At 40.7% G+C, this 15,457-nt stretch overlaps 1 protein-coding gene across 1 annotated transcript in view; it reads right to left on the bottom strand.

Moving 5' to 3' along the window:
- Positions 1 to 15,235, bottom strand: part of MIB1 (MIB E3 ubiquitin protein ligase 1) — a gene marked incomplete at both ends in the record, with an annotated part of 99,075 nt that extends 83,840 nt beyond the window's left edge. Inside the window, one exon of the mRNA XM_080714308.1 lies at positions 15,007 to 15,235. Coding sequence (XP_080570434.1) covers positions 15,007 to 15,235 — 229 coding nt within the window. The remainder of the gene's footprint in view (positions 1 to 15,006) is intronic.
- Positions 15,236 to 15,457: the final 222 nt, after the last annotated feature.

Consider the following 15,457-nt stretch of genomic DNA (forward strand, 5'->3'; position numbering starts at 1 on the left):
AACAGTGAGTCAAATTGCGGGCCACAGAGGAGAAATCGCAGTATTGGGCCTCCTGGGACTTGACCCAGTGAGGGAGTGGTGGTGGCAGAGATATCACACCATAGGAGAACGTGCAACCTGGCACCCCCCATAGTTTAAAGCAGCCTCTATCGACTCCCTGGGTCGGAGACTCTGTGATACAACCCAGTAAAGGAGTAGTGGGGTCTGAGATAATACAGACTCGAGATCCAGAGCACCTTAAGTGAAGCCATAGTGACCCAAGGGAAGAACCCAGAGAAGGCACAAACCTCCGAAATCATGGGAAAGAGGAATAACACTGGAGTAATGAATGTGCACAACCCCACAACATCAGAACCTGATAAAACAGAAAATCAGAGATTTCTAGAAGATCAAATCAGGAAAATAACTGTAGAAATAATAGAGTTGCTTCGAAAAGAACTCAGAGAGAGCCAAAAAGAGATAAAGGATGCAATTAATGAAGTAAAGGCCTCAATTCAAAGCACAAACAACTGATTAGACCACATGGGGAACAGAATCTCGCTCTTAGAAGATGAGCAATCCAAAAATGAATGCATAGTTTCTAATCTAGAAAAAAATATCCAACAGCAGGAATCTGACATTGAAGAAATATGGGCCCATCTTAAGAGAGCTAACCTAAGAATAATTGGAATAGAGGAGGGAAAAGAAAGTGATACCAAAGGGATCAACAATCTCTTCAAGGAAGTAATAGCAGAAAATTTTCCAAATTTAGAGCAAGAGGTTGATACACAGATCCAGGAAACTTATAGAACTCCCTTTAGACAGGATCGGAGAAGAGGATCCCCACGCCATATAATTGTCAAAATGACCAATGTGGAAGCCAAGCAGAGAATCTTAAAGGCAACAAAAACAAAGGGCCAAGTGACATTCAGAGGCAAGCCAATTAGAATCACTCTAGACTTCCCAAACCAAGTCATGAGAGCCAGAAGGGCTTGGAGTAACATATTCCAAACTCTGAAAGAAAACAACTTCCAGCCAAAAATTTCCTATCCAGCAAAACTTTCTATCAAATTAGATGGAGAAATAAGAAGCTTCCATGACAAACAGAAACTGAAGGAATTTATGTCTTCAAAACCAGCGCTAGAGAAAATACTCAAAGAGATTAACTACAAAGAAGAAATAGGTAACACTCACCAGAACCAGAGAAACAAGAGTTTCCATCCAACAGACAACTAAGATTGGTTATCTGTGGAGATTCATTATTTATGTTAGTCTTTTACCTATCTCTAAGTTGTATTGTTTGCCTTTATTGTTGTTAATTTTTAGGATTTCTAGTTGGAATATTAATATACCTTCAGATATAGCATTTGGAAATATTTTATCCAATTCTATTAGTAACTTTTAACTGTTTACATTGTCTTTGGATATACAATATTTTCTTTTATTTTTTAGGGAGTTTGTATATTCTTCTGTTGCCTGTGCCATTGAAATCATATCCAAGAAATCACTGCCAATTTCAATGTTGTGAGGTTTTATGACCCAGATTTTCTCCTAAAAGTTTATAGTCTTAAGATTTATATTTAGGTCTTTTATCTATTTTGAGTTAATACTTGTATATGGGATTAGGTAAAGGTCCAATTTTATTCTTTTCCATGTAATTATTATTTTTCAACAATATTTAGTTAAAAGATTATTATTTCCACCATCAAATGTTCGTGGAAACCTTGTCAAAAATAACTTGACAATATAGGGAAGAATTTAGCTCTAGGCTTGTATTTAACTCCAATGGTCTATATATCTGCCTTTAGAACAGTACTACACTGTTTCAATTATTGTAGCTTTATATGGTTTGAAATCAGAAAATATATATCTGCTAGCTTTGTTCTTTTTCAAGATCGTTTTGGGTATCTAGAATTCATATTCCATATTAGGATAGATTTTTTTCTGAAAAATAAATATATAAATATATGATAGTTTCACCTAAAAAAACAGAAAAAAAATATGCTCTAGTAAGAAAGAAAGCAAAAAGAAATATTGAAATGCTATCTTTAAATCATCAAACGCTTGGTATCAGACAAATGAAACTGTTATGTGAGATTATCATTTTTAATTTTGGATAAATTGCTATAATACTAGATGTCAACCACTAAGCCAAGCATGGGAAGGAGGGATGGGGAGAGAATGGGGTGGGGATCGGGTGGGGGCTGACTGGGCGATGTGTGCATGTATGTCTACAAAAGTTTGTATCCCACTATGATGTATGAATACAGTGCACCAATAAAATAAAATAAAATAAAATAAAATAAAATAAAATAAAATAAAGAAAAGATGACAGAGAAGTAGCTAGCTCTAGTTCTCAATACAAACAGTTCAGTACCTGAAGCATTCAATAAGGAACAAGACGATCTAAACTAGCCATTTGCTTAACAGCTAACAACAGAATTATTCTTTAACAAGAAAATACCTACATTTATTAGGTATACAACCGGATACCTAAAATGAATATTCAACAGCCACACAATTCAATTCAACGTGGATGAATCCTTCAATCAAACTGCAGTTTTGTTTTCATCAAATCCAGGGCACTCTACCTGTGAGCTACATTCTCAGTCCTCTTTTATTTTTTACTTTGAAACAGAGTTTCACTAAGTTGCTGAGGGCCTCACTAAATTGCTGAAGCTGGCCTCAGAGCTGCATCTTCCTGTATCAGCTCCAAAGTGCTGGGATTGCTGGCGTGTGCCGCCATGCCACTTCATTTCTCATTCTTAAAGTCTACCTCGGTTACCATGAGATGCTAGTCTCCCACCTGCTACCTTCTTGTCTCAGCCTCCCAAGTATGGAACTACAGACATGGGCAGCCAGACCTGCCTACTGATTTTTTTTCTTTTTTTCTTTTTTCTTTCTTTCTTTTTTTTCCTTTTTTTTTTTTTTTTTTTTTTGCAGAACTGAGGGTTGAACCTAGGGGCATTCTACCTCTGAGCTACATCCCCAGCCCTATTTTATTCTTTATTTATTTGGAAGCAAAGTCTCCCTAAGTGGTAGAGGTTCTAAATAACTGAAACTAGCCGCAAACCTGTGATTCTCCTCTCAGCCTCCCAAGTACTGGTTACAAGCATGTGCCACCACGCCCGGCCTGAATTACTTTTTAATCATAGAAGAACACAAAGTGTTGCAAATAAAGCACTCCATATTTCCTACAAATATAGAAAAATATAATATACATGTAAAGAAACTCACGGGAATGATAAAAATTAATTTCTGATAGAAGAAAGGCAACGTGGTATTCAAATACAATAGCAATGCTTTGTTAATAAGACTAGAAACATTTGTTATTTTTAAAATGTGTTTGCTTCAATATTTTAAATATTATGTAGTCAATTTTGAAAATATTTAAAAATAAAGAACAGCTGGGTGTTGGGAGCAATGGCCACTCTGTAATCTAGTACTTGGGAGGCTGAAGCAGGTTTATAAATTCAAGGCCAACCTAGGCAACTTAGCAAGACCCTTTCTCTAAATTAAAAAATAAAAAGAGTGGACATATAGCTCTGTGGTAAAGTGCCCCTGTGATCAATGATCAATCTCCAGTACTGTAAATAAAATTTTTTAAAAAAATATAAACATCTAAGGCAGGCGTGGTGGCGCACGCTTGTAATCCCCGCGCTTGGGAGGCGGAGACAGGAGGAATATAGCCCAGAGGTAGAAAGCCTCTGGGTTCCACCCCCAGTACCACCAAAAAAAAAAAAAAAAAAATACCCAAATAGAATTACAGAGATTAAGAAGGATTAATGAACTGGATATCCATCTTATTCTCCATGAACCACCCAATTACCTAAATGGTTTAGAAATAGTCTCAACTTTAATTAAAATTCTTACCGAGAGCTGGATGTGGTGTTGCACACTTGTAATCCCAGTACTTGGGAGGCTGAGATGGGAGGATTGCAGATTCACACCCAGCCTCAGCTACTTAGTGAGGTCCTCTGCAACTAAGTGAGACCTTGTTTGAAAATAAAGAACAAAAAATAGGGCTGGAAATATAGCTCTGAGATAGCTCTGGATTCAATCCCAGGTACCACCAAAAAATAAAATAAAATAAAAATCCCTTTTCCAGTTTTGTAGCCTCAGCTTCTCTATTATAAGCACAAATAAGATCCAGGCATGGTGGCACAGGCTTGTAATCCCAGTACTTGGGAGGCTGAAACAGGAAGAGTGTAGGTTCAAAGCCAGCCTCAGCAATTTAGAGAGGCTCTCAGCAACCTAGTAAGATCCAACTTCGAAATAAGAAAATCAGAGTGCAGCTTGGAGGTAGAATGCCTCTGGGTTCAATCCCCAAGATAAATAAGTAAGTACATATGATAAAATTATAACCATGCCATACCATCCAATATCAACAAGTTGTTAAACTAGACATACAAGTAGAAATTTTAGTAATTTTTTAGCACTTGTTACATAGAGGTAAAAATTAATTGAAGCATAAAATTAAGAATTTTATGCACATTAAAATTAACTGTGCTAGCTGGGCATGGTGGTACACACTTGTATTCCAGTACTGGAAAGGCTGAGATAGGAGGATTTGGGTTTGCAGCCAGCCTCAGCTACTTAGTGAGACCCTCCACAACTTAAAGAGAACCTGTTTCAAAATAAAAAGAAAATCAAAGCCAGGCATAGTGGCGCACGCTTGTAATCCCAGCATTTGGGAGCTTAGTGGTTAACTTTGATATGTTTGTTGACATACATCATGTGCTTTAGAGAATCTCCCTCTCCCCCCCTCAGTTAGGTCGCCTTATTTGCTCATCTATATTCTCTTTCTTCATCTAGAGTTCCTCCTTTACCCATTTCTCCCTAGTTATCACATATTAGGGAAAGCATCCAATTTCTTATTTTTTGTGACTGACTAATCTCACTTAGCATAATGTCTTCCAATTCCATGCATTTTCCTGCAAATGATGCAATTGTGTTTTTCTTTATGGCTCAGTAAAACTCCATTATGCACATATCCCAAAGTTTTGTAATCTGTTGCTGGACATCTTGGCTGGTTCCACAGTTTGGCAATGGTGAACTGTGCAGCTATGAAGATAGAGACACATGCATTAGTTTGGTAGTTTGGTCTCCTTTCTTTTGGGTAGATAGATGCCCAGAAGTGGTATTGCTGGATCAAATGGTAAATTCATTCCCATTCTTCTGAGGATCCTCCAGACAGTTTTCCAAAGTGGTTGCACTAATTTGCAATCCCACCAACAATGTTTTAGAGTTCCCACTTCTCCACATCCTCACCAGCATTCGTTGTTGTGTTTTGAATGACTGCCATTATAGTTGGAGTTAGATGAAATCTTAGGGTAGTTTTGATTTGCATTTCTCTGATTGCTAATGATGTTGAGCATTTTTTTCATGCATTTATTGGCCATTTGAATTTCTTCTTTTGTGACGTGTCTATTTAGTTCATTTGCCCATTTTGTTATTGGATGCTTTGTTTTCTTAGTGCTGAGTTTCTTAAGTTCTCTGTATATTCTAGATATTAGTCCTCTGTCAGAGGAGTAGTTGGCAAAAATCTTCTCCCATTTGTTGGCTCTCGATTGAGATTCTTGACAGTTTCCTATGCTGTACAGAAGCTCTTCAGTTTCATTCAATCCTCTGTATTAATTTGCCTTTTAACTTGTTGTGCCTTTGGGGTCTTATTGAGAAAGTTTTTATCTGTGCCTCTGTGTTGCAGTGTTGGACCTATGCCCTATTCAAGGAGCCTCAAGGTCTCTGGTCTAATTTTCAGGCCTCTGATGCATCTTAAATGGACTCTTGTGCAGGGTGAGAAAATGGGATTTATTTTCATTTTTCTGCATATGGTTAACCAGTTCTGCCAACACCATTTGTTGAACAGGCTGTCTTTTTTCCAGTGTATGTTTTGGCCCCTTTGTCAAAAATCAATTGGGTGAAAGTGTGTGGATTTGTTTCTGTGTCTTCTATTCTGCTCCACTGGTCTATGTATCTGTTTTTGTGCCAGTACCATGCTGCTTTTATTACAATGGCTTAGTAGTATAATTTAAAGTCAGGTATTGTGATTCCTCCTGCATGGTTTTTGTTGCTGAGAACTACTTTGGCTATTCTGGAGTTTTTGTTGTTCCAAATGAATTTAAAGACTGATTTTTCTATGTCTGTGAGAAATGACCTTGATAATTTAATGGGTATTGTGTTGAATCTATAGATCACTTTTGGAAGTATGGTCATTTGATGATATTTATTCTGCCTATCCATGAACATGGAAGATCTTTCCATCTTCTAAGATCTTCAATTTCTCTTTCCAATGTTTTATAATTTTCTTTGTAGAGGTCTTTTATCTCCTTGGTTAAGTTTATTCCTAAGTATTTTATTTTTTGGGGGGGAATCCTGAGTGAAGGTGTTTTCTGTATTTCTTTTTCAGTGGATTTATGGTTGGTGTACAAAAAAGCTTCTGGGAACCGGGAGTGGTGGCGCAGGCTTTTAATCCCTACACTTGAGAGGCAGAGACAGGAGGATTGCGCAGGTTCAAAGCCAGCCGCGCTGGCTTAAGAGATCCTGTTTCCAAATAAAAATATAAAAGAAAATAGGTCTGGGAGTGTAGCCCACAGGTATAAGGATTTCCAAGAACCCCAATACTACCAAAAAAAAAAAGGTTCTGATTTTTTTAAGATTAATTTCACATCCAGACACTTTGCTGAATTTGATCAGTTCTATAGCCATTTTGTTGAGTTTGTTGGTTCTTCTAAGTATAGTATCATGTCATCTGCAAATAGTGAAAGTTTAAGTTTTTACTTTCCTATTTGTACCCCCTTTGATTTCCTTTTCTTGCCTTATTGCTCTGGCTAGAGTCTCAAGTACTATATTGAAGATGTGGTGATAATGGACATCCTTGTATTGTTCCTGTTTTTAGGGGAAACCTTGAAGTTTTTCCCCATTTAATATGATGTTGGTTGTGGGCTTATTATAGATTGCCTTTATAATGTTGAGGTATGTTCTTTCTATTCCAATTCTCTCCAGTGCTTTTAGCATAAATGGATGTTGGATCTTATCAAATGCTTTTTCATCATCTATTGAAATAATCATATGGTTTTTGTCTTTGGTTCTGTTTATATGATGAATTATATGGAATGATTTTTGTATATTGAACCAGCTTTATATCCCTGGGATTAACACTACCTGGTCATGGTGTATGATTTTCTTAATGTGGTTTTGAATTCATATTGCTAGTATTCTGTTTAGCAGTTTTGCATCCAAGTTCATCAAAGATACATGCTTATAGTTTTCCTTCCTTGAACTGTCTTTATTTGGTTTTGGTATTAATGTGATATTGGTTTCATAGAATATATTTGGGAGAGTCCTGTATCTTTCTATTTCACAAAATAAATTGAGAAGTATCGGAATTAGCTCTTCTATAAAGGTTTTATAAAATTCACTTAGGAAACCATCTGGTCCTGGGCCTTTGATGGTAAGCTCTTTATTGCTGTTTCAATCTCTTTGATTGCTATTGGTTGGTTTAAATTTTCTATGTCTTCTCGACTCAGTTTAGGGAGGTTGTATTTATCTAGAAAGTTGTCAATTTCCTCCAGATTTTCCATTTTGCTGGAGTATATAGACTTTATAGTTTATTATAAAGCCATGGCCCTTTATTTTGAAACAGGGTCTCACTAGGTTGATAAGAGAGACACTAGTTGATGAGGCTAGCCTTGAACCTGTGATCCTCCCATCTCAGCCTCCTAAGTACTGGGAGTGCCTGTGCCAGCAAGCTTAGCTTAGGCTCTGCATTTTAAAAGGTCCCCAGGTGATTCATGTGCTTACTAAGGTGTGAGGGACCCACCAGTTGATTTTCTGAACTGATTTTGAGGTTCTAAACCAAGCTACAAACCTAGTAGTAGAGTGGTAGTGGTAGCACACAGGCTTTGCACACTCAAGGCCCTGGGTTCAATCCCCAATTTAAAAAAAAAAAAAAAAGATCTAGATGGATTTTCATCACTTAAAACATGTTTTTAAAGTGTGCATAGTGGCGCATGCTTGTAACCCAGTACTTGGGAGGCGGAGACAGGAGGATTGTGGGTTCACAGCCAGCCTCATCACGGTGTTGCCTTTATGGTCTAGCATCTGTTCCCCAAACACTGTTCCTCCATGTCCAGTTTTCTTCCTAATGCTCTGTCATCTGACAATATCCTTTTCTACCACAGTTCCAGATACAGAAGAGAATAGGAGACCTCAGAAAATGAAAGGCTGAGTATTATTACTCCCATTTCCTTTTTGAAAATTCTAACTGGACCAGCACTTTTAAGCCTCAACTAATATAAACATCTGAGGAATTTTTCCACATATGACCTGATGAACAGTCTTTGCTAGGGGTGGAAATAAGACAAAAACTGCCCCCGAGACAACTTCAACCAACTCTAACAAGTAGCTCAGTGATAGAGTGCTTCCCTAGAATAAACCTATTTTTTGTGTCTAAGTCTTTGTTACTTATAATACCAAGAATGTCAGAAAGAAATTTAATAGAAAATCCAAAATCAAATTCTTCATTTTATTTCATAACAACACCACCACAGCTAAGTGATCACAATACAAGCATAAGGGAAAATACATTTCTTGCCAGGTATGGTGGCACACGCCTATAAATCCCAGTACTTGTAAGACTGAGAAAGGCAGATTCTAGGATCAAGACCAACCTCGGCAATTTAGTAAGATGTCCATCAACCTAGCATGACCCTGCTACAAACTCGAAAATAAAAAGGGATGGATACATAGCTTAAAGGTAGAGTGCCCCTGGGCTCAATCCCCAGTTCAAAATTTAAAAAAAAAAGAAATTTCTTCCCAAATCCTACAAAATCAATACCTAAATTATACAAAGTCAACTATACCTACTTGATTACAAAATTAACTCCAAACTAAGTATTACCCCAATATTTCCACAATCTTCTTCCTGACCACAAATTAGCCAAAGTTGTCCAGATACAAACTAGAAGTTATATCATTAAAATATAAAGTGTTCCTCTCCTTAAGATTTTAATGCTGTTTTAATGTTTAATGTTTTAAATTCAAAAGTACCATGTGTCTCCTGGGGGAGGGGGTTATAAACCAAAATATTTGAGAGGCATATACAACTCCCTGACAAACTCTCCATCCAACATGTGGTAAAGAGATATCAGAAAGATCCACAATGGGGCTGAGAATGTAGCTCAGTGATATAACACTTGCCTAGTATGTGTGTGGCCATGCGTTCAATCTCCAGTACTGTTAAAAAAAAAAAGAAGAAGAAAAAAGAAAGAAAAGAAAGAAAGCACACTTGTAATCCCAGTACTTGGGAGGCTGAGACAGGAAGATCACAGTTCACAGACAGCCTCAGCTACTTAGTAAGGCCCTCTGCAACTTAGTGAGACCCTGTTTCAAAATAAAGAATTAAAAAATAGGGCTGAGCACATAGCTCAGAGGTAGGATGCCCCTGGATACCATCCCCAGTACTGAAAAGAAAGAAAGAAAGAAAGAAAGAAAGAAAGAAAGGGCGAGCCACAATGACAGAATCACTCCAGAATCCTTAATTTAGAAAAGTTTCAAAGAACTTTATGTTGAAAGTTACACTTTTTTTTTCTTTTTTTAACAATTCTGAGGATTGAACCCAAAGGCATTCTACCTCTAATGTACAACACCCCCACTAAGCTTTTTTTATTTTTATTTTGAAACAGGGTCTTGCTAAGTAAAACACATGCTGACCTCGACCCAAAGACCCTCCATTCTCAGCTTCCCAAGTACTGTGATTACAGACATGTACCAAGGCACCCAGATAAAGGTTACCCATTTAATAATACCCAAATATATGGCAATAATATTCCTCTTCATATAATGTCAATATACGTACAGAACAAAGAATGAATAATCAAAGGCAATCATACTTGCCTTTCTGGTAAACAGCATAACATCAATTCTCTTTTTATTTCTAATTAACTATAAAACATATCAAACAGAAAATATAAAAATCTAAAAACCATCTATGCACCCACCACCCAGGTGAAGACATAAAGCATTACCAAGACACACAGCCTGTTTACTTCCACCAACTGTACTCCACTGCCCCTTCACAGTACAGATAACCATTTCCAGCCAGGTGTGGTGGCACAAGTCTGCAATCCCCATACTTAGAGGCTGAAATATGAGAACTGCAGGCTTGAGGCCAGCCTCACCAACTCAGCTAGATACTCAGCAACTTAGTGAGACCCTGTGTCAAAATAAAAATAAGGCTGGGGGCCGGGCGTGGTGGCGCACACTTGTAATCCCTGCACTTAGGAGGCAGAGACAGGAGGATCATGCAGGTTCAAAGCCAGCCTCTCTGGCTTAAGAGACCCTGTTTCCAAATAAAAATATAGGTCTGGGAGTATAGCCTAGAGGTAGAAGAGTTTCCAAGAACCCCAGTACCACCCAAAAAATAAATAAATAAATAAGGCTGGGGGTGTAGCTTGGAAGTAGAATGTTCCTGGGTTCAACCCCAGTACCAAAAAAAGAGACCATTCCTTTGAATTTATCCGTATGTTTCTGGTATATTCCTAAATCAGTGAGCCTTATCAGGGGTGATTTTGTCCCCCTGACAACCAGGGAACATTTGACAATGTCTGGGAATATTGTGACTATCACATGGGGACGGGTGCTGCTGTATCTAATGGGTAGAGGACTGGACACGGAAAAAACAAAGAATTATTCTAGCCAGGCATGGTGGCACACGCCTGTAATGCCAGTACTTAGAAATCTGAGAGAGGAGGATCAAAGGTTCAAAGCCAGCCTCAAAAACTTAGTGAGCCACTCTACAACTGTGAGACCCTGCTTCAAAATAAAACAGGTCTGAGAGAGTAGTTCAGATACAGAATGCCCTTGGTTTATTATTACTATTACTATTACTATTACTATTGTTATTTTAGTGGTTCTAGGGGTGGAACCCAGGGGCTTTCTACCTCCAGGATTTTCTACCAGGGATTGGACCCATGAGAATTCTACATTCAAGCTGTACCCTCATCCCTATTTTATTTTTGCGATGTTGGGGATAGAACCCAGGGGCCATTTACCTTTGGGCTACACCCCCAAGACCTATTTTACTTTTTTTAAATTTGGAAACAGGGTCTTACTAAGTTGCCGAGAGCCTCACTAAGTAGCTGAGGCTGGCTTCGAACCTGTTCTGCTTCAGCCTCCTAGGTACTGGGATTACAAGCATGCACCACCACACCCAGCTTTATTTTTATTTTGAAATAGGTGCGGGGCCTTGCTGGGTAGCCCCAATGCTTACTGTCCTTGGGATCCTCCTGTCTCAGCCTCCCAAGTACTGGGATTACAGGTGTGTGCCACTACACATGCCTGGCTCTAGCAAACACTTTAAAAGCACTTTTAGATCGAGGACAGCAAGCCTTCCAGTGAAATGCTTGTTGAAATGTCTTTTAGTGTGGAGTACTAATTGTACAGAAGAGAAAGTTAATGTTGAGCAAATAAAGTTGCAAAAAAACCACCTATGGTATGCTGGGGCTGAGGATGTAGCTCAGTGGCAGAGTGTGTGCCTAGTATTCCCAAGGCACTAGGTTGGATCCCTAGCTCTGAAAAAAGAGGAAAAAACCCTATGATATTGCTATTACTGACATTTTTTTATATGGATAGGATAATTTTTTTTTTTTTTTTTTGGTGGTACTGGGGGTGGAACCCAGGGGCTTTGTACCTCCGGGCTATACTCCCAAAGCTGTTTTTTATATTTTATTTGGAAACAGGGTCTCACTAAGTTGCTGAGAGCCTCACTAAGTAGCTGAGGCTGGCTTCGAACCTGTGTGATCCTCCTGTCTCAGCCTCCCAAGCGTAGGGGTTACAAGCGTGCGCCACCACGCTCAGCGTTCTTTTTTTTTTTTTTTTTTTTTTTTTTTAATGTGTGGTACTGGATATTAAACCCAAGGGCAGCCAGGCATGGTGGCGCACGCTTGTAATCACAGCGCTTGGGAGGCTGAAACAAGAAGATCGCACAGGTTCGAAGCCAGCCTCAGCAAGTAGTAAGACTCTTATCAACCCAGAGAGACTCTGTTTCAAAATGAAAATAAAAAGGGCTTATAGATCAGAGGTAGAATGCCTGTGAGTTCAATCCTCATTACCAGAAAAAATAAATAAATAAAAATACCAAGTTTGGAGGTAGAATACCCTGGCTTCAATCCCCAATACCAAAAAAGAATCACTATAGAAGATAGGAGAAAGCTGGGTGCAGTGGCGCAAACCTATAGAAACCCCAGTACTTCCTTAGAAGGCTGAGACAGAGTAGGATGACAAGCTCAAGGCCAACCTCAGCAACTCAGTGGCTTCAAACCTGTGCAATCCTCTTGTCTCAGCCTCCCAAACGCAGGGATTACAAGTGTACGCCACCACGCCAGGCTTTAAAATTGTGTTTCTTAACAAGCTCAGTCTGAAGTCTATTTTATATGTATGGCCAGAGAAATTAAAAAGATTCAATTATATAAAAAGGGCAGCCATTGTTATCAGTTTCCTGTGTAATCTTACAGAAAATATGTATTGCAAGCATAAATTTGAATATACTGAGAGTATAGATCTATTCTCCTTTTCAGGTATAAATAGTAATAAACTATACTTTTCTGCATTTTTGCTTCTTTCCCTTAATTCATATTGGTGACTGCTCAGTGCTAGCACATATTTACAGTTCTACCGTAATCTTTCATGGCTATGTAATATTCTAGTAACTGGATAGAGAAATCTGTTGAACCAGTACTTCATTAAGAGGTATATAAGCCAGGCGTGGCAGCACACACTTGTAGTCCCAGCATTCGGGAGGCTGAGACACAGGAGGATGGCGGTTCACGGCCAGCCTCAGCTACTTAGTGAGGCCCTTTGCAAGTCAGTGAGACCCTGTTTCAAAATAAAGGATAAAAAATAGGGCTGGGGGTGTTGCTCAGAGGTAGAATGCCCCTGGGTTCTCTCCCCAGTACTGCAAGAAGAAGAAAAAAAAGAGGTATTTATGTTATTTCAGGACTTCTTACTTATGTGATGTAGTGATAAGTCCTTGTGCCTATGTGCTGAGTACTTCTGAAGGGGAACTGCTGCATCCAAGCATGCATATATTAACATTTTGATAGATGCTGACTAATTGCTCTCTGAAGACCTTTACCATTTTATGCTCCCAGCAACAGTGTATGACACATGTGTCTGTTCTGAACACTTTTAAATTTTGTTGTCGTGCTAGTTCAAGCTAAAGGCACAGCACAACTCGCTAATTTGGAGGAATTGTAGGAGATCATAATTGTAGGTTTATGGGGAAATTGTAGGGTAAAGGTAAAGTTTAACAGACTCTGAATTACAGTGATTTTTTTTTAATCTGAAACATCATTTGTGGTAGAAACATTCAAAAATTCTTTCTTTCTAGTTTTTTTTAAATACATAGCACATTATCATTATTGATAGTTATACTCCCATGCAGTAGAACACCGGAACTTATTTCTCCTTTTTTTTTTGAGGGGTGGGGGGTGAATGGTACTGGGGATTGAACCCAGAGGTGGGCTACCACTGAATTACACCTGAGGCCTTTTTTTTTTTTTTTTCTGCAGTACTAGGGGTGGAACCCAGGGACATTATACTTCTGAGCTATGCCCCCAGTCCTATTTTTTTTTTTTTTAATTTAGAAACAAGGTCTCACTAAGTTGCAGAGGGCCTCATTAAGTAGCTGTGACTGTCCCTGAACCACAATCCTTCTGTCTCAGCCTCCCAAGTACTGGTATTATAAGTGTGTGCCACCACGCCTGGCTTTTTTTAAACAAGGTCTCACTAAGTTGCCGAAGTTGGCGCAGGGATTACAAGCATGCGCCACCATACCCGGTGGCATTTATCTCTTTTATTTATTTACACTTTTTTTTTTTTTTTTGCAGTACTGGGGGTTGAACCCAGGGGTATTCTACCTCTGAGTTACACTCCCTTTTCGTATTTCATTTTGGAACAGGGTCTTGCTAGGTTATTGAGAGTCTTGCTTAATTTCTGAGATTGGTCTCAAACCTGTGATCCTCCTGTCTCAGCCTTTCAAGTACTGGGATTACAGGCATGAGCTACCATGCCTGGCTTAAAGATACCCAATTTTAAAATTTAAATTACTTTCTACCAAATACAGCTATCAAGGATAAATCTAGGCGAAAATGAATTGGATCAACATAAGCAGATGTTTGTTTGTTATGAGAGCAAGCCTTCAGTTAATCATAGAGAAAGAACTCCAGACTCCGGAGAAGATGGCAGACGCCTATACCGTAGTGAATCCTAACTCCCTGGGTGAATGGGTTGGAACCTGACATCACCTAAGAGGGGATGCTAACAACAACGAAAGAGAAAATGCCTGGCTTCCACTCAGAGAAAGTATTTAACAAGGCCGGCGTGTTAGTACACGCCGCCGGTAATCCCAGTTATTGGAGACTGAGACACAGGAGAATGGCAGGTTCAAGACTGCAATAATTTAGAGGCCCTGTTTCAAAATAAAAGAGCGCTGCAGTCGCTCAGGGGTGGAACGCCTCTGGGTTCCATCCCCAGTACCAAAACAAAAAATAAAAAAGTAACACATGAAGGGGCTCTAGAGCTCAGACTCCCCTCCCCATTGATACAAAATTAATTAAGATGAAACAGCATCTGGCTATTGAACTCCAAGTCATTCTGTGTCATGGGCAGCAAAGGGGGGGGGGCATCTGAAGCCCCAACGGGCCTTGGCAACTAAGCACCATATGGCGAGGCAAGCCCCGCTCCAGACAGTTATCACTTGGCGGCTGATTGATTTCAATGGCTTAGTGGACAGGCTTCTCCAGACCCTTCCGAGGAGGAGGAGCAGGGGGAGGAGGAGGAGGGCTGTGCCGGGGGTCAGCCCGCTGCTTTGTCTTGCAGGCTTGAAAGCATCCTGATGACCGGGCTGCCACCATCTCCCTCGGGGGCTGGGGTCTTTCCTGCAAGCTCCGGTCCGCCCGCGGGCTCCGGGGCCTGGCCCTGCGCCGGCCCGCCCCGCCCCCGCCGCTCCGCTCGGCCGCGACTCACCGGTGGGCGCGCTGTCCAGGATGCGCAGGTCGTAGGCGCCGGAGCAGCGGTAGTTGGCGGCGGTGCCGTTGTCCCACACCACCACCACCTCCTCGGGGCTCTCGAAGCTCCGGACGGTGCCCACGTGGCCCTCGCCGCCGTCCTGCTTCCCCCACTTCCAGTCGGGGCCGCGCACCACCCGGGCGCCGACCCCCTCCACCATCACCCGGTTATTGCGCGAGTTGCTCATCGGGGCGCGGGCGGTGGGCTCCGCCGCCGCCGCCGCCGCCGCCGCCGCCGGGGGGCCCGGGAGGGGGCTGGGCCCGAGCCGGAGCCTCGGCGCCGGCGGGGGCGGCAGCGAGCCCCGGGGGCCGTGCGGGAGGCTCACGGGGGCGGCGGGCGGCGGGCCGGGGCCCTCCCGCGTCCTCCGGGCTCCCCCGCCGGGCTACAGCGGCGGCCCGCGGGCCTCGCT

This window comes from Muscardinus avellanarius (assembly GCF_963383645.1).
Source record: "Muscardinus avellanarius genome assembly, chromosome: 17".
Taxonomy (NCBI): domain Eukaryota; kingdom Metazoa; phylum Chordata; class Mammalia; order Rodentia; family Gliridae; genus Muscardinus; species Muscardinus avellanarius.